This window comes from Channa argus, chromosome 4, assembly GCF_033026475.1.
Source record: "Channa argus isolate prfri chromosome 4, Channa argus male v1.0, whole genome shotgun sequence".
NCBI classification, from domain to species: Eukaryota; Metazoa; Chordata; class Actinopteri; order Anabantiformes; family Channidae; genus Channa; species Channa argus.
The window spans coordinates 2,155,455-2,175,153 of record NC_090200.1 but is presented as its reverse complement, the minus strand read 5'-3'; the positions used below and the strand labels follow the sequence as shown (position 1 = coordinate 2,175,153).

At 38.7% G+C, this 19,699-nt stretch overlaps 1 protein-coding gene across 3 annotated transcripts in view; it reads right to left on the bottom strand.

Annotated features, from left to right (window-relative positions):
- LOC137125452 (uncharacterized) overlaps nucleotides 1-19,699 on the bottom strand; it is a 48,609-nt gene that overhangs the window by 27,618 nt on the left and 1,292 nt on the right. For all 3 annotated transcript variants that reach the window (XM_067500928.1, XM_067500927.1, XM_067500926.1), the window contains exons 2-9: nucleotides 16,638-17,075; nucleotides 14,298-15,912; nucleotides 13,908-14,171; nucleotides 12,798-13,232; nucleotides 12,226-12,630; nucleotides 7,784-8,227; nucleotides 7,021-7,467; nucleotides 5,622-6,068 (exon numbers count right to left, since the gene is read on the bottom strand). In XM_067500928.1, coding sequence (XP_067357029.1) covers nucleotides 5,622-6,068; nucleotides 7,021-7,467; nucleotides 7,784-8,227; nucleotides 12,226-12,630; nucleotides 12,798-13,232; nucleotides 13,908-14,171; nucleotides 14,298-15,912; nucleotides 16,638-17,028 — 4,448 coding nt within the window. In that variant the 5' untranslated portion in view covers nucleotides 17,029-17,075. The remainder of the gene's footprint in view (nucleotides 1-5,621; nucleotides 6,069-7,020; nucleotides 7,468-7,783; nucleotides 8,228-12,225; nucleotides 12,631-12,797; nucleotides 13,233-13,907; nucleotides 14,172-14,297; nucleotides 15,913-16,637; nucleotides 17,076-19,699) is intronic.

Here is a 19,699-nt window from a genome sequence, read left to right as displayed (position 1 = left end):
AGGAAATCACACTGGTATTCTTTATGATCATCATTCATGTATCTCTCATCCAAAGGGAATGTTTGATATGTGCAGACTGATGATAACAGCTCCAGTATCTTCTCTCCTGTCTGCTGTTCTCTCTCTGCTGCTGCACAGAGCAGATTCCCAAAGATCCTGGTTTGATCTGAGACTTTAAACCAGTTATTGACACTGAAATGAGATGTAAACATCTTGTTTCAATATAACAGCAACAAATTTCATGTAAAACTGGTTTTACAGATGTTTCTTCTAAAAGCCAACAAATACCTGCTAATGAGCAGAAACTGAAATCAAACATGAATCAGTGTAAAATTCAACAATAACAGGATAAATCATACATGGAGTTTTTACTTTACTCACTAAAATTCTTCTAAAATGTTGAAGGAACCACAAACATCAGGCTACAATGGTAAATCCTCAGTTTTTTTTCTCAATCCATCTCCTTCAAAGCTCAAAATACTGGAGTAGAAGTTTAAACATCCATTATTCTGTAAAACTATCAAACTTCACACACTGATGTTGTAGCATAGTGGAGATTTGCAAAGCTCTACTTTCACTTCCATGTGACGTGTAATTTCATTTCAGTGAAGCTACAGAAAAATTAAGTCACTCAAATATTCGACTAAGTTCCAGTCACTTTACTTTCTGTATCAGAGTCACAGGAGCCACTGAATGAGTGTTTGATCCAGCATCCATCACTGATATTTGATCAGAAAAATTATAAAGTCTTGTAGAAAATCATATATAAATGTATTGATTATTATTTTAAATATAAAGTATATTTTTCTAGTATAAACTGTATCAATCAGTTTTCTGAATTTGGAGGTTGTTATTCTGAGGGAAATTTAAAAAATGCAACACAGTTTCTCCTTCACTACTATTCTGTCAAATCATACATCAGTGCTTCATCAGTGGACACTCACCATTTGTTTTCCCTCAAGACATCCTGTCTCCCACTGATGTGTTAGATAGACACCAACCATAAACTGCCTACATCTGAGTATTTGCTTCCCAGTAGGGAACCAGAACTGTTGATCAATCTCAAGACTTAAAAGACATGAGAAGCAAAAAGCTTATTAAGGGTCATTTTCATTGACTCATTCCTTGTCTCATTGTGTGAACTTAGCTGTGAGCTGAGTGGTTAAAGGCTGAGCAGCCTGTGAGGCCTCGTCAATCTGATTGTAGATATACAAAAGACTGACTGGATGGGAGAGTTGGGGGAGCAGACCCCAGATCAGGCGATACAAATACAATAGTGGGTGGGTGACCTCCACCCACACACGCACACACTCAGGAACAGAATCCAGGTAGGACCTGCATAATTTTACAAAGCATTGTCATTCTGATAAGTAATCCCTGTTAACAGCAGCTGTAATAATTTCAGGTGAGAATTCTCTTGTGTGTGTTACCATATTTTTGGTAAAAAAATAGGGGACCAACCAATTGAGTGGTGCTTTGTTCAAATTAACAGGAGGTGAATGCAGCCACACAGCACCTTAAGTAAAAATCTACAAATCATTCTTTCTCTGGTACCAACAAATTTTTTGTGTTTGCTACAGTACGTAGATGATTTGCTAATTTGCATTTTGTATTTGTCAGTTTAGATTAGCAGGGAAAAAATGTATATGGTGCAACTGTTAAAACATCTTGTTGACAATGGCCATGAAGTGATTCTTTCTAAACTGCAGTTTGACTAAAGTGACATATCTGGGTCATGTGATCGCCCCAAAGATAAACAGTGTCACAAAATTGAATTTGCCGCAATTCAAAAATATTCCAAAGCAGATGACTAAAGAAACGTTGACTTTTCTTGGCATAACAACATTTTTCAGACAAATTGTTCTCTGTGTGAAGTTTTCGTGTTTGCTGTGTTTAATATTTTTGTTGTTGTTGTTTGCACTTTATGAAAAAATGTGAACTCCTGAAGAAAAAGTGTTGCCCAATACTCTAGTTGTTGACCAGAAAGACAGTTACATGCCTTCTTTTTTATCCCAACCTCATTTGATTAGCTGTTCTGAGATGTTGCTTGAAAAGTCCAACATTGCTGTGAAAAGATGTTCTATATGTTGAACCCTGCTACTCTGCTGCCTGCAGAGGATGATGGATCCTCATAACTGCACTGAGGTAATAGAAACCATCTGTACTTCCAGACCTGATATCACAAACACACTAATTCTGATTTCTGACATAAGAGTTATGATGGCTTTGATTCTTAGTTTGCAGCTGCTACAGAAGGTTCATGATAAAACTACCCTCTAACTTGTCTGCACACGCTGGTGAGCTGAGAGCTCTTACTGAAACCTATAAACTATCCATTGATATGAATGTTTATGAATGAATGATTATTTAGACTGACTACATTTGTTGTTATTCGTAAGTTATTCGAACAGACAAAGGACTTTTACGACATCAGACACAACACTAATTGCACATTTTTCTTGTTGCAGCTCTATAGATCTTGTCTTGTCGCCTTAAGTCGATTAAATATCGATTATTAAATGTGACACACTAACATAAACAAAACAATCTATTGGTAGGAAATTCAATTCAGGAACTGAATCTACAGACTGAACTGCAAACCATGCAGTCACTATCAAGCGTATCTGGAAAGCTTTATGAAGACATTAGGTGCAACACTACAAAAAAAGGACATGGATTCGTCCAGAGATAAACTTTGAGAGAGAGAGAGAGACATGTCGCGTGGGTCCACACCAGCCACTGCAAGAGGATCCCCATACCGGAACAGTAAAAGGAACTACAACCACATGCATACCGACTCGACAAGGAGACGATCACTGTGGAGGACGACCTACAAGCCACAGATGGTCAAATTTGACCTCTGAATTGTTCAGCTCGGTGAGGGGGGAGAAGCGATGATTGGGCTTGAACTAGACTTCAACTTCCAACAACTCCAACAAATGTGAATACAGGAAGGTGACAGAGGTGACATCTGCTGCCCAATGATGGAGAATCCCACACGGTAACAGCACCCACTCAAACTGAAGGAGTGGAACCTGAATATCAGATTGTGCACATTTATTCTCTTCACCACGGTTGCAGAAATCTTAAGGATGATTCATGAATTATAGCACAATCAGACAATGTTAGTAAAGTTCTTCTGATTGACTGCATCAGCATTCGAGCCTCCAGACAGACGACCTGGGACACCAATGACATTTTATTCCAAAAATGCCATAGTGCAATATCCATCATTCTCTCCCAATCCCAAGTGGATACAAGACTCGTAACCAGATTGCAGCAGGATTTGATTCCTCCCTTTGCTGGTGATGCACAACCAACAAGAATGTTGATTGGAGCAACTACCTGTATTACAACCAACAGAGATTCATCAATCACACACTTGATGCCATTGGAGGTACAGCTGAGCAGTTGGCAGCAACATTGCAGATGACATGGGAGAACAGAATGGCAACTGACATGTTGCTTGCAGACAAGGGAGGAGTCTCCACCACGTTTGGAGACTCGTGTTGCACCGTCATCCCAAACAACAGAGGCCCACATGGGTCTGTTACAAAGGACCTGGAGGGACTGTGACAAGAGTGACAAGAACTGTAAAAAAAAAAATTGTGGCTATGATGACACCAGCCCAGGCTGGTTTGAAAATGGAAAACCTTCATCCTGTCCCTCTTCACAGGTGTTGTTATAGCCATTAATCCACTGACCCTGTGGGGGTGTTGCCTTATTCCGTGTGCATGTGGACTAATAATGCGTGTCACTGATCACTCCATCTCAAACCAAGTGACTATCCAAAGCCTTCCTTTACTTAGGGACAGTGCTTCCCCAGAATCCTTTCCCATCCCTAACTGGGAACCTCCATATCATGAGAATGATGACATAGCATCTAGTCCTTTTCTCTGAGGGTCAGCATGTATTTGTTTTTTTTTTTAACCCCCCAGTAAGAATCAAGACTTGGGGTGAAACTTTATCTCACTAAATTTCAGTGTGAGAAAAGATTTAGTTTAATATATGAAGTGACACTGGGGTGAACAGTTCAGCAGAATATGTTTTGGAGGGCTCCCTATACTCAGACAGAACAGGCCTGGGTAAGATGTAACAGGATTGAACGTGTTCTTCCAAGGACAGGGACCAGTCCTCTGGTGGACACAACCAAATCAGGAGGGAACTTTGTGACAACAATTTCTGGAGTGAGCATATTGTTGAGGTAAAGAAAACACTTTTATCCCCCTGAGAGGATTTATGGTGCAGCCCACAACAGTACAAATAAGCCAATAGCATATTCAGATTTTCAGATCGGATTCAAACTTTGCTCATTTGGTGCAAATACTGAAAACATTTGACACAATGGTCTTCAAAACAAACCAGAACACGTTTTCTAATACGTTTCTATTCAAACTCTAAAACCCTGATGTGTTTAGGCAGGAAGAGCCATTTGTGGCTGTTCTTTAATGCAGGAAATCTCCTGCTTCATATCTGAGATTTAAGAAACCAAGAACAAAGCTGCAGGACAGTAGAAAAACAAACAAACACAGCAGTTAATCACTGCTCCTGAGGAACAACTGAACTTCTAATCATCAACACTGTGCGATCGTCTCTGCTGCTTCACAATAACAACAGTTAATGTTCAGAACAAACTGGGAGCTTAGTGAAGTAAACATGTATCAGTTAATGAGAGATGAGCAGTTCTCTGTAGGAAAGCTGCCTTTAGGTCCTACTGAACTCTGGGAAATGTAGGACATTAAAACTACACTCCATGATGTGATGTGGACACATCAGCTGAACACATTTTAACTTTCAAACTAACAGTGAGGTGGTGTCGATGTGAGAACACAGCTCCACAAATGTTCACTACAATCATTTACCTGAGCTGTGAGATATAAGGCAGAAACTGTAGGAAACTCCTCACTTCACTCTCTTCATCTGACCATCCTGTCAGCTCCACTGGTTTCTTCTCTGGTTGTAGTTTCAGCACTTCCAGGAGGATGGAGGTCTTTCTCTCTGAGAGGTTTATGAACCAGACTCTAGGAGCTGACTGGAAAACTGACAGTAATGATGGAAGAACTCTCAGACCTGTTTTAGTCTCACAGTCCTTCACATGGGAGAACAGATCCAACAGGAAATCACACTGATGTTTTCTATCACCATCATTCATGTATGAGTGATTCCAAAAGAATGGTTCATATGTGCAGACTGATGATAACAGCTCCAGTATCTTCTCTCCTGTCTGCTGTTCTCTCTCTGCTGCTGCACAGTACAGATTCACAAAGATCCTGGTTTCTTCTAAACAATTTGATGACTGAAGATCAAAACTGGAACAGTGAGAAAGAAACATTTTGTGAATATCTGATCTCAGCTACTAAAAAAACAAGCACACCCTATTGTAATGCTACAGTTGATCAAGGAGAAGTTGACATTAACTACTTTAGATTAGAAAATGTTCGGATGTTTAAATTTGACTATTTTATAAACTTATCATACACAAATACAAAATATAAAACTACCAATTAAGTAAATTACTCAACTAATCTTACAAATCATTTCATTAGTAAGATGATGTTAGAACTTCTGCAACATAAAACATTTGCATAACTCACTGTAGAGTTAAATCATGTTCTATTTACCTGAGCCGTGAGATATAAGGCAGACACTGTAGGAAACTCCTCACTTCACTCTCTTCATCTGACCATCCTGTCAGCTTCACTGGTTTCTTCTCTGGTTGTAGTTTCAGCACTTCCAGGAGGATGGAGGTCTTTCTCTCTGAGAGGTTTATGAACCAGACTCTAGGAGCTGACTGGAAAACTGACAGTAATGATGGAAGAACTCTCAGACCTGTTTTAGTCTCATAGTCCTTCACATGGGAGAACAGATCCAACAGGAAATCAGACTGATGTTTTCTATCACCATCATTCATGTATGAGTGATTCCAAAAGAATGGTTCATATGTGCAGACTGATGATAACAGCTCCAGTATCTTCTCTCCTGTCTGCTGTTCTCTCTCTGCTGCTGCACAGAGCAGATTCCCAAAGATCCTGGTTGTTTCTGAACAATTTGATGACTGAAGATCAAATCTGGAACAGTGAGAAAGAAACATTTTGTGAATATCTGATCTCAGCTACTAAAAAAACAAACACACACTATGAACAGATATTAGCTTGTAAATGTCCTGTATTAAATGAAATGTAATTGTACTTGGTGGATGAGTTTTACCAGACATGAACAATATATGAATATATTACAAAGCAAAACATCTAAAAGTCATTATCATGTCCAGTAGTTGTACAACAATTCCCATCATGCAATGCTTCATCCTGCTCTGGAGAAGACAGATGTGTAAACTTCCATCACGTTGAACTACATGTGTGAGTAGAGACACAAAATGATGATGATTCATACTGAAGGTGTCTGAACTCTTCATTTGTTGTTCACTGGTACAAATCTTATCATGGTCAGTAAAGTTCATTATAGTTAGAAACTAAGAGGCAGCTGAACATACTTCTCTTTGGTTTCAGTAACTGTTTTAAAGATACTATTATTTTGGATTCACATCATTCTCTGAATTACATTTGTGTTTCAACGTCATGTTTTTCTATTAGCAGGGCTGAATTCTTCCATTTTTATTCTTCTTCACATTTCATTCTATCTTTGCTTTGTGTGTTTGGTCACTGATCTTCATGAAGAAGTTACTGTCAGTGTATGTTTGATATTAGACTTTAGTGGAATAACATCAGTCTGAGAACACACACACACACACACACACACACACACACACACACACACCATTATAATGCTACAGTTGATCAAGGTGAAGTTGACATTAACTACTTTAGTTTAGAAACTGTTGGGATGTTTAAATTTGACTCCTATTTTATACACTTATCATACACAAATACAAAATATCAAACTAACAATTAAGTAAATTACTAATCTTACAACTCATTTCATTAGTAAGATGATGTTAGAACTTCTGCAACATAAAACATTTGCATAACTCACTGTAGAGTTAAATCATGTTCCATTTACCTGAGCTGTGAGATATAAGGCAGACACTGTAGGAAACTCCTCACTTCACTCTCTTCATCTGATCTTCCTGTCAGCTTCACTGGTTTCTTCTCTGGTTGTAGTTTCAGCACTTCCAGGAAGATGGAGGTCTTTCTCTCTGAGAGGTTTATGAACCAGACTGTAGGAAGTGACTGGAAAACTGACAGTAATGATGGAAGAACTCTCAGACCTGTTTTAGTCTCACAGTCCTTCACATGGGAGAACAGATCCAACAGGAAATCGGACTGATGTTTTATAACATCATCATTCATGTATGAGTGATTTAAAAAAAATGGTTCATATGTGCAGACTGATGATAACAGCTCCAGTATCTTCTCTCCTGTCTGCTGTTCTCTCTCTGCTGCTGCACAGAACAGATTCACTAAGATCCTAGTTTCTTCTGAAGGATTTGATGATTGAAGATGAAAACTGGAACAGTGAGAAAGAAACATTTTGTGAATATCTGATCTCCGCTACTAAAAAAAACAAGCACACCCTATTGTAATGCTACAGTTGATCAAGGTGAAGTTAACATTAACTACTTTAGGTTAGAAACTGTTGGGATGTTTAAATTTGACTCCTATTTTATAAACTTATCATACATAAACACAAAATATCAAACTACCAATTAAGTAAATTACTCTACTAATCTTACAAATCATTTCATTAGTAAGATGATGTTAGAACTTCTGCAACATAAAACATTTGCATAACTCACTGTAGAGTTAAATCATGTTCCATTTACCTGAGCTGTGAGATATAAGGGAGACACTGTAGGAAACTCCTCACTTCACTCTCTTCATCTGACCATCCTGTCAGCTTCACTGGTTTCTTCTGTAGTTGTAGTTTCAGCACTTCCAGGAGGATGGAGGTCTTTCTCTCTGAGAGGTCTATGAACCAGACTGTAGGAGCTGACTGGAAAACTGACAGTAATGATGGAAGAACTCTCAGACCTGTTTTAGTCTCACAGTCCTTCACATGGAAGAACAGATCCAACAGGAAAACACACTGATATTTTATAACATCATCATTCATGTGTCTGTCATCCAAAGGGAATGTTTGATATGTGCAGACTGATGATAACAGCTCCAGTATCTTCTCTCCTGTCTGATGTTCTCTCTCTGCTGCTGCACAGAGCAGATTCACAAATAACCTGGGTTGATCTGAAAGTCTAAACCAGCGACGAACACTGGAACGAGAAAAAGACATTTGCCGTTATGTCAAAAAAAAAAAAAAAAAAAAAAAAAAAAAAGTCAAAGGCCCACCGTTCTACAAACGTACAATTGGTTTGTGTTTTTTCTACAAGCCAACAAATATCTGCTAATGAGCATATTATAAAATTAAATATGAAGGTTCATCTGACAAAAACAGGTTAATTCCCAAAGCTTTACCTTCACTTCAATGTGACGTGTAATTTAATTTCAAACATTCGTCTCAGTAACAGTATGTCTGGCTCACACACTCACAATCAACATCAGCTCCACCCATAATCCTTTGTTTTCACTCCCATATTTCTCATGATCACACATCTCGTTTGACTTGATTATTGATCCATTTCGTACATAACACTGCCTGCAGTTACTCATTGCTGAAAAGTAGAATTACCACCCAAGTTTCTCTTGTCTGCCAGTGTTTTGAATCATTCATAAATAAAGTTTCCCTTTCACGTCTGCATTATCTCCCCAGTGCCTGTTAAAACTACGAATGTTTCCTCTGTCAAGCTTCATACTCTTTGTGTCAGGCATTATTGACTCTTTCTTTATGTCATGTAGCTTCTCATTAGCCATTTGGCATAGAGCTGATGTTGCTGTTAACAGTCTGGAGCATTTTTTAGACATGTTAACAGAAATACACAGAAACATCATTTTTCTTGATGTAGAAAATGTGGTGAAGCCTCCTGTCACACAGACTCATTGATCAGTTATGGCAGCAGTGCAGAGATTCTCACTTCGACAAGTGTTTTCAGCGAGTTTCGCCCTGATGATAACCAGAGAAGTAAAATCATTACTGCTTGATTATTATTAACTTCTTATTCATTGTAATTTGGTGACAGCGACCTGAAGGGCTGTGTAGCGTGTGGTGGAGCATAAAGCAGTGGTGGCCTAAAATGCCAGGTTTCACTACACTTTAAAAATAAAAATGTGGTGCAGGGTGCAATGTTTCAAACTGAAAGCTCACACAGAAACTTTAGGGGATCACTGATATTAACTGTTGTGATGGCAACATGGCATCTTCCTGACAGAAGATGACAATTCCAGAGCAGAGAGGACGGATTCCAGTCTCGTGTTAGCACTAGCTTAAAATGTAAACAGTGGCTTTAGGTTAGCTACTCTGTGTGAAACATTTATAGTTGGAGGCTACATTCTGACACCGATCTACCTCATTAGTTTTTTCTGTCTTCATCTTTTACTTAGGCTTTGGAGTCTTAGGCTGGATCTGCCTAAGTGCTGTTAACAAAACACAGTTTCTCACAGCCTAATTGTTTTAAGTCGGGACTCCCCACTTACACTTTTTCTCTTTGGACTTTTATTTTGTAGCCCCTTTTTCCCCACTTCCTGCTCCTAGTCCTGTTCTTTAGCTTTACCTTTCGTTATCTTTCTTTATTGTTTGCACCTGTTCCCCTCACTATTTAGGTCCAGCCTTCCCCACAGTCCCCTGCCAGACCATCATCTTCTCTTTTACAGCCTATGATCTGAACTCATGGTCTACATAATCCTAGCAATCCTGACTCCTGTGTATTGGACTCTGTCTTCCAGCAACTTTTGGTCTGAGGTTTGTTGTGCTTCTGTTGATTAGTTTCCTTAGCCTTGGCTTGTGTATTAATTTTGGTTTGTTTATCATCTTTGTCTCATTTTATTCCTGAGCCTTTTTGTAGTGTTTGGATTGGTTACTATGTATCCCTCCTGTTGTCGACATTAAGTCTGTTTGGCGTCTTGTTTTCTTTAAGTAAACTTCCCTAGTGTTCAGTCAAGTTGATAGTTTGTGTTAGACTTTTACCTGTCATGAGCCTTTTTCTTTGTACCCTCCTGTTAGGAGCGATTTCTGTCTGTCATTGAATTCTTACCAATAAATGCTTTTGTTAGTTCAGTCCCTCTCACAATCTCCTCGCTTGGGTCCCCCCTCACCCTAATTGTGATCGTATGTGCTGGCCCCTCACTGAAATCAAGCCGAGTTTTTCCACTATTGACCCAGGCAATCTCCTGATGCAAGGTGTTACGTGTGAAAGACCACTCCAGGCAATTGTAGTTAATGCAGGTCTTTCTCTTTTAGTTCAACAAAACTTGTGAACACCAATAACTAACTGAATCTGTAAACAAACTTCACAATAAATGCTTTTTTTTCCTGTTCTATCATCTGTTAATTACAGCAAGTTCTCATCTTCCACACTCAAGTAGAACAACTTGATAAGACTACATTACATTCTCCTGTAGCATTTCCATTTCCTGTGAAATTTAATTTTTTAAAATTCAGAAAACTCAAACATGCACTGAATTAGTTAATGTAGCTTAGTTTAAGTTAATGTAGTGCAGATAACTAGATGTGTAGTTACTAACAACCCAATAAAGGGAACAGTTAAAAGGACACTGTAAGATCATTGTGGACTAATTGAAGGACTCAGAACTAACTACTTACTGTGATCTTATATTTGACAGTTCACTATTTCTGATTAAGATGTTCCATCTTCCCAGTTAACTGATTCACTCTGTCCTCCAGGACACTGGTCCCCACAATGTTTACAGCCTGTTAGCTGAACTGCAAAGACTGTTTAAGCTTCACATAGCACGAGTGGGCGGTGAATTGTTGGTCTGTGTCATCAGGACACAGACGAAATGTTACAAAAAAGAAGTGCTTCTTCAATCTGCTGCTCTGTGGTCCCACATTTTGTGCTTCCTGCTCTTCATATGTGAAGACCTCTAAGCTTTTTAACGACCCACCCTGTACCAGTACTGTTTGAGTCTGTCACAGGAGACTTCCACCACATCTCTTCACATTAAAATAACTCTTGTAGCATGTTTCTTTTAAGAAATGTGATAAATGTTGTACACTGTCACAAACTGACTCAAATCTTGTAACAAAGCAGGGGAAATGACAATTAAATGCCAATTGTAAGAATTGGTTTCTAACAAACAGTCAAACCAAGAAAGAAAACACTATTATTTATGGAGTGTGCGTGATGTAGGACTCTCAGCAGTTTAGGCAGTGCATGGATGAGTAAAAGATGAAGCGTGGTTCTTAGGGGGGAGAGAGAGAGAGAGAGAGAGAAAGAGACTAAGCTCATTTAACTTTAACTGAAACCTGGACAGGTTTGACTGAATTGGGTAAACAATCCTGCCTGCCTGCAGTCTACTGCAGAGAAAATGCAGCCAGGAAACAGGGTCATAATGTAAAGAATGGAAAGGTGGGCAGAGGTTCACCAATCTGTGCCAAAAAACAAACAATTTCAGAAAAATGCTCAATGCTTTTCTTTTGACAAGAAGCAATAGTTAAAGTTTGCTCAGCAAGATCTATGGGTAAAATACAGTCTAAGAGGGATCAAGCTATCTTTAGAAACTGGTTATGTACCAACTGGTTATGTACAAAGACCTATAAAGTTGCTGTATTCAAACCTCTGCTTACAAAAAACTGCTTCTTGAGCCAGGTGTTTTAGCCAATTACAGTCCAATATCCAATCTTTTGTTTATTTCTAAAATCCTTGAAAAAGTAGTTGCAAAACAATTATGTGAACACCTTTTACAGGAATGATTTGTATGAAGACTTTCAGTCAGGATTTAGAGTTCATCATAATACAGAAACAGCACTGGTAAGTCACCAATGACGTTTTCTTGGCGTAAGATAATGGACTTGGGTCTGTACTCGTCCTACTAGACCTTGGTGCCCCGTTTGACACCATTGACCACAACATTGTATTACAGAGACTGGAACATGGATTTGGGATTAAAGGAACCACGTTGCATTGGTTTAAATCTTATCTGTCAGACAGATTCCAAATTGCTCATGTTAATGATGAATCTTAATCTATATACGTGTGGTCAAAAGCATCACTGAGTAAAAACCATTAAAACTACACTCCATGATGTGATGTTTATGTGGACACATCAGCTGAACACATTTTAAACTTTCAAACTAACAGTGAGGTGGTGTCGATGTGAGAACACCGCTCCACAAATGTTCACTACAATCATTTACCTGAGCTGTGAGATATAAGGCAGACACTGTAGGAAACTCCTCACTTCACTCTCTTCATCTGACCATCCTGTAAGATTCACTGGTTTCTTCTCTGGTTGTAGTTTCAGCACTTCCAGGAGGATGGAGGTCTTTCTCTCTGAGAGGTTTATGGACCAGACTCTAGGAGCTGACTGGAAAACTGACAGTAATGATGGAAGAACTCTCAGACCTGTTTTAGTCTCTGAGTACAGATCAATGAGGAAGTCACACCATTTGGATTTCAGAGAAGATGTTTGATATGTGCAGACTGATGATAACAGCTCCACTATCTTCTCTCCTGTCTGCTGTTCTCTCTCTGTTGCTGCACAGAACAGATTCGCAAAGAACCTTGTTTCTTCTGAAGGATCTGATGGTTGAGGCATGAAACTGAAAACACAAGGATTACCAAAACATGATTTTATTCAAGAAAAACTAAAGCTTTTATCCAGACTGGTTTGTCGAATGCATTCTGCTTAAATTATGTTTAAATATCAACAAAAACACTGAATATGGTTTAAATAAAATCCGAACTGATATGAAGGACAATCATTTACCTGAGCTGTGAGATATAAGGCAGACACTGTAGGAAACTCCTCACTTCACTCTCTTCATCTGACCATCCTGTCAGCTCCACTGGTTTCTTCTCTGGTTGTAGTTTCAGCACTTCCAGGAGGATGGAGGTCTTTCTCTCTGAGAGGTTTATGGACCAGACTCTAGGACCTGACTGGAAAACTGACTGTAATGATGGAAGGACACTTGAACATCCTTCACTCTTGAAATGCTCGTACAAATCAAGGAGGATGGTATGTAAGCTACTGTTAAAAGAAAACAACGAGATGAGCTTATCCACCACACTATGAAAACTTTCTACTCTTTGAAGTGCTGCTTTCCGACATAAATCCATTGATAGTTTCTTTTTCTCCATCTCCACTGTCCCATGGTGTTGTTCCTGGTCCTTTACTCCTGGATCTCTGTAGGTCATCCTGAACCTGTGTGACAGTAAACAAATTCATATTGAACAGTGTGTTTCGTATAACAGCAGCACAGCTGGATATGAGTCAGATTTTAGCTGTGTGGCTTTTGTTGTTTCACATTCTTTGACTTTTGTGACGTATTTGTGATTTTTTTATGCAGTACCTTCTAGTACCTCAATAGGATGAGTTCACCTTAACTAAGGGTCTTCTGATAAGGTTAACTGCAGCTCCTTCTCCCATTCGCTTTTAATCCGAAAGAGAGTTAATTATCAAATGATGAAAAGAGGTTATAGAAAACTGAGACTGAGCCAGAAGCTTTGAGTTGGGCCATAACAATGTTCAGTAATGAGCTATTTGGTGACTGTGGGAAGGAGGGAAAGTGCAAATGCATTATGCTGTGAACCTTAAAGTATTTGAAGAGATTTGATGTAAATTTGTTTATGGCTTGTTCTTTCATTTTTCCTTTTCTAAAACTAAATTGAAAATGTAAAAAAAATCTGATAGGTCAAATTTTTGCATGTGGTGTGTGAATGCATGACCCAGGTAAAGTATTTTTCTTATTCACACTTAATTCAACGTGTTTTTCGCACATTTTTGTAAAGTGATGATTAAAAAACCAAACAATTATGTTTTTACAAAACAATAAAACTTAAAATATGTGGAATAAGCAGTAAACAAGAAGTTACATACCTGAGTGAGCTGATGTTCGGCAAAGCCTCTAAGAGGGACTCACACAGATCTTGGTAGTCAGGAGCTTCCCTGTCCCAGTAGAGACAGACGTTAACCTTAGTAGTAATCTTCTTCATTACTTTAACAGCTCTTTCAAACAGCTGCCTTCTACCCACAACTGGAAGGTGCAACTGGTTTCCATCAAGTCTGAGTAAGCTCATGTGATCCATCTGCTCTTCACTGAGAAGGAAAATCTTCCAAAGCTGCCGTGGCAGAGGGTCACACCTACAAATGGGAGACAAATGGGAGACGACTACAGCATTCTGAACATTACAATAAGGAATCAACAAGGTGCCACAGCTTTTAAATGATGTTAAGATGAAGAAATATTTTACATTCTGCTCCGCATACCATTGGACATTTTGAAGGCATCCAAATAGTCCACTCATTCCTTTATCTGAGACTTTTACGTCCTCGAGGTTCAGCCGTATTTTCTTCTCCTTGGACTGTGTGATCACATAGGACACAGCACAGCAGGGGTAAAGATCTAGAGTCTTTTCACTGAGATCCAGGTGGTATTCCAGTTTCTCCAGAAAGTAGATACATGCTTCAGGACACTGGGACTCGTACAAACACTGGCATAGGAACAATATGTCAACATCAGGGCCACTGTCCTCAGTGTCCTCTTCCTCACACAGACAAGAGAAAAACGTGTTTATCGCTTCCTTGAAGAACCAGTTGGATGTAGTCTTGAGCTCCTGAGCTGGAATCAGACACTTCATTAAAGTTGGGCTCTTCTCATTCAACAATCGACACATGAAGGGGATCAAATGTTTCATGTGTTTCTTGTCCTCAGTGAGACACTGCTGAAAAACCTCCTTGATTTTATCAGGATTCTTCAAGAGCCACACTGCAGCAAAAAACTCCTGAATTGTGTAGTGGAGAAAAGCATATCTGGTTATTGTCTCAGTATGTGCAACTTTGACAACAAGACTTTTTAGGAAGGAAAGGACACAAATGTCTTCACAAGGCAGTTTAGTCAGATTCACAGTTTTTCCTTCAGTTGCAAGAAAAGCAACCTGAGCCAAAGACAGTATTTCCTCACTCTTGTTAGTGATGAAGGAGTTTAGGTCTTTGGTTTTTGATCTGTTGCTGTTCATCTGAAGGCTTAAACGAACAATGTTAATGTATATTTCAGTGACAGTACATGGCTGTGCAGACTGTTGGGATGAAAAACAGGCAGCCACCATCAGCGCGTACATCGGGACGTGGCAAAGAGTCAACAACTCCAGGTTGCTCGAAACTTTCTTCTGTTCTTCACCCAGCGTTGCAGATAAATATGTTTTGATGGTCTTTTCACTGAAGCCTTTCACTTCCACTCTGAGAAAGTCCCAATGAAAGAAGTCTTCTTCATCCTCTGGTCTGCACGTTATGATGATCTTTGCATCAGGTAGCAGGTCTTTGTCCACAAGCTTCTTCACCACTGATGAAGAGAGATCTGTGACTCCATCAAAAATGATTGTGACATTGTTCTTTATATCCTGTAAGACCTCTTCTTTGCCTTCACCTGGTTCACTAAACACATTAAAAAGAAGATCCTCCAAGTTCTTTGGGGTTTCAGACATTTGTCTCATGTCAAAGTAAAACATGTAATCTAGCTCCTCGTTGTCTCTTTCTGCCCAGACTTTGAACATTTCAAGAGAAAGTGCTGTCTTTCCAATTCCAGGTTTACCAACCAACAGTATGTTTTTATCTGTTTTCAGAAGGTCACTGGGGGAAATTTCTGGTTTGTCCTCAGGGACATAGGTCTTCAACTTTTTAGGGCGACTCATCCTGCTTTTCTTGCTCTTTAAAATCTTTATTTTAGATGGAGAAATGTTCTTTTGTGTGTCTAACACAAGGGAAGTGTACGACAGATCAGGCTTGTTTTCTTCAAACAGATTCTTGCTGGCCATCCAAAAGTCACGTGATATTTTTAGAGCTTTTGACTTCAGATAGTCCTGATATCTGTAACTCTGCTTTGAACCTGAAATAAAATACATAAATACCAAAAAAAATGTTAAAATGCCACCTAAAACCAGCAATGCAAAATATGATGAAGTCTCCATACATAAAGGTGGTTTGTAATTGGTCCAAAAAAACAGATCTCATCCCAATCAAGATGAAATGGGGGATAAGCTTGACATTCAGACATTGTCCTATGTGTTTAAACAGCAGTAAACGTACAACCTACAGCTAAGTTTTATAAATCCAGTCTGCTCGTAAACTTCACAATAAGGACTTGATTTGATTTATAGTTCTGAGCTGATCAGAGGTTAAACTATCTGACAATTGTACTGCTCTGTATGCAAACTTGTGAAATTAACAGTTGTGAGTTTGTCCCTGTTTCATAATGTCAGTTATTATATAGCAGCATTTCTTCCAATGTTTTCCACTTTTCAAAGGCTCAATCATTTGATACATAAAATTCCTGTGCATTGCATAGAAAGTAGGAACATTGTTAGACACTAGCTACAATACATACTCAGAGCCGTAAAAATATTCTAAAGTCATCGTTATGTGCCACCTGAAGTGTTTTCATTTTCTCTTAACTATAAAACCAACACAAATGCACTGTACTGAGTGGGGTACAGTAAGTTTTGAAGAGGGACATCTTTTAATCATCTGTACAAATGCGAAACCCACTTAAATGTACTTTGTAAAAAATAATAAGTATAAGATGTTATGAATCAGGATTCTGCTTCCAAATACCTTGTAAGTAGTTTGTTTCCATCTTTGTCTCTTCCTTAAAAGAAAAGCAGCTGATCCAGTGGTGAAGGTCAAATTTCTTGGTCTCAGTTGAAATGAAAGTTTTTTGGTCAGGGAGGAGAGATGGCCTCCCAATTGCCCTCTTCCTCATCATGTCAATAATCCTGAGGAACTTATAGCAGGCTTCTTCCCCATTTTTCATGACTGAGTCCAGTATTCTCCTGGTCTTATTATAGTCATATACCTCTGCCTGTATTTTACTGACCTCTTCATCACTGAGAACTCTTTGCTGGTACAGATTTTCCACGATCACTGAGAGATTCTGTAATTCTCTCACTAGGTGAAGTCTGGCCCTCTTGATGTAATCCAAAGCAGACTGGGATGTACAAGCCATGTGTCCTCACCTCTGTATGTTCTGCAAACACCTCCAGCTTAACTCATCTGAAGAATAAGATACAATGTAAAATGATAACTAAAGTAACTATAATGCCTGTGATGTGTGATCAGTTATGTAAAAATCTAAAAACCTGCATCTTTGCATCAGCTGGATATAAAACTGCTGCAAAACATCCCAGTGTCTAAAGGATTTGGCCATTGTTTATTCTCTGTTTATTCACTAAATGAGTCTCTTGTTTTCCACTTTTCATATGTTACACATGATGTTTTATTAATCAGTGTTGTAATAATAGTTTAACATAAGTGATCACTAATAAATCATCACAGAGACAGTCAGACTTCTCTCAATGCAACTAATGTGAGTAAAAAAGCTGGTATTAAAGCCAACTTGAGCATAGTACAATCTCAGAAGAGGAAACCAGAGGACATTCAGACAAAATATTAATCTTTTTCTCTAAATCACAGCAGTCAAATGAATTTAATGAAGAGAGGAGAGGCTGAAAAAGGAAGAAGAGAGAGAGGTGAAAGGGGCAGAAGGAATATATATGGTTGAGAATGACCAAGCTAAGATCCTTGACGTGGAAGGTGAAGGCACAAGTGCTACTCGTGGTAATAGGAACACTGGGGGCTGTGATCCCCAAACTGGGAGAGTGGTTCCAGCAGATTCCAGGAACAACATATGAGATGTCTGTCCAGAAGTGTTCAATCCTAGGAACAGCTAAGATACTGCACAGGACCCTTAAGCTCCCAGGCCTCTGATAAAGGATCAAAGCTTGAAGGAAGGAATAAGACCGTCCCCAAGTAGGAGTGAGTGGGGAGTTTGTGTGTGTGTATGTATGTGTGTAATTAGAGATTATTTTTAATATTCTACTTTTTTTTTTTACAGTCTGACTCTGAGCATTAGGTTGGCTTTAGATGTTCTGACATGCATTTCTGTCATCCTGATCACAATTCTGTGTATAACCAGCATTGTGTTGCGGTGATAGAAAGTAACTTTATTTACTTTGGTGTAATTCTACTTGAGTATTTCCTATTTAGCACTTTAATTTTACTACACTTCATAGGCAAACATTTTACCTTTACTCCACTACATTCATTGATAACTATAGTTACTATTCATAATAAGATTAATAAAACAAAATACACAATTATTATCACACTTTATTGATCCCTGGTGTGAAATTTAGAAGCTATCCAGCATTCAAAATTTTTTGGCTGAAAACATGATCCTGAAATTAGGGATTAAGAGTCGTTAAAATAATTCCTGTTGTTTTGATTAATTAATCAACAAGGGGGAAAACATATATAAAAATTAACTGGGGTTTTAACATTAACAGGCGCTACATGCAGGTATCTCTGCACTTGTTAGTGCATCAAGTAAGACACCACTTTTTACTGATATCTGTAACAATGAAAAAATTTAAATGCAACTAGAATGGGCATTTCCTACAGAAAATGTGTGTGATTGCTGAAAGCCAGCTGCTGCAGCCATTGCCAAATCTGCAGATCTGAACATTGTAGAAGCGACAACACTCGAACAATAAAAATAAAAATCATTTGCAGTTCGCCCAGCGGAGCAATATAGGCAACACTGTAACATGTAAAGCATTTCATCATGGAGCAGCTGTCCACAAAGTTTCATCACGTTAGTGAATCTGAATCTGAATAATAATAATAATAAAATTAAATACTGGAAACAACAAGAGTGTCAGCAATCACACTAATAAAACTATTGTTAGGTGGTTTACTGCCACGATGTGTACAAGAGAAGTGAAAGGAGTCTTTAGTGATTAGAGTCTTTGGTAATTACATTCCATCCTGATTACGCTGCTTTGAAAAGTGATGTAAGATTATGAATGGAACACGAACAACCTCTGAAGTAGACTAGACACTGGTGGTATTGGTGGTAAAGAAGAGGCTCAAGATGTGGATGGAGAATATGTAAGCTGTGGAGGAGGTTTACTTCGACCCAACACTGAAATGACAGCTAACAGCCCAGAGGGGACCAGATTTAAAGTTTGACAGCTATTGGCCGACTGGTTCATGCAGACTGCTGATTGGGATTATTAGTGGAAAGGGAGAGGGAATAGTGGATGCAGTAAAAGAGTAGGGATAGTGCAACATGTCGACGTAATCAATTATAAAAATATGCTGATTTATGAAACGTGCGTGGCCTCGTCACAAGTTGGGCCAGAAATTAAGGGGGCACAAAGATTCAGTACATGAATCTTATTTATTAATAATTAAGTTGTATAATTAATTAAAAATAAATAAACAAATGTATTAATTAACATCATGACAATAGCAGGTAGTATGCCGTATATTATTTAGCCCACAGATTTTAAAAGCGCTGCCAAATTATATAGAAAATAATTTTAAACCAAAATTTAAGTTATTTTCTGATCAACATTTATCAAACAATATTCTAGGGGTTTTTTGTCATTTTTTGTTCCTTTCAGCTTATCTCATAAGTTCAGGGTCACCACAGCGGATCATTGTCCGCATGTTGATTTGGCACCGTTTTTACGCCGGATGCCTTTCCTGACGCAACCCTCCCCAATTTCTACCGGGCTTTTGGGATCGGCACTGCACAGCTGGGGAGGGGAATAGGCTGTTAGGGGCTCAGTGTCTTGCCCAGAGACACTTCGGCATATAGCCGGGACCTGGGA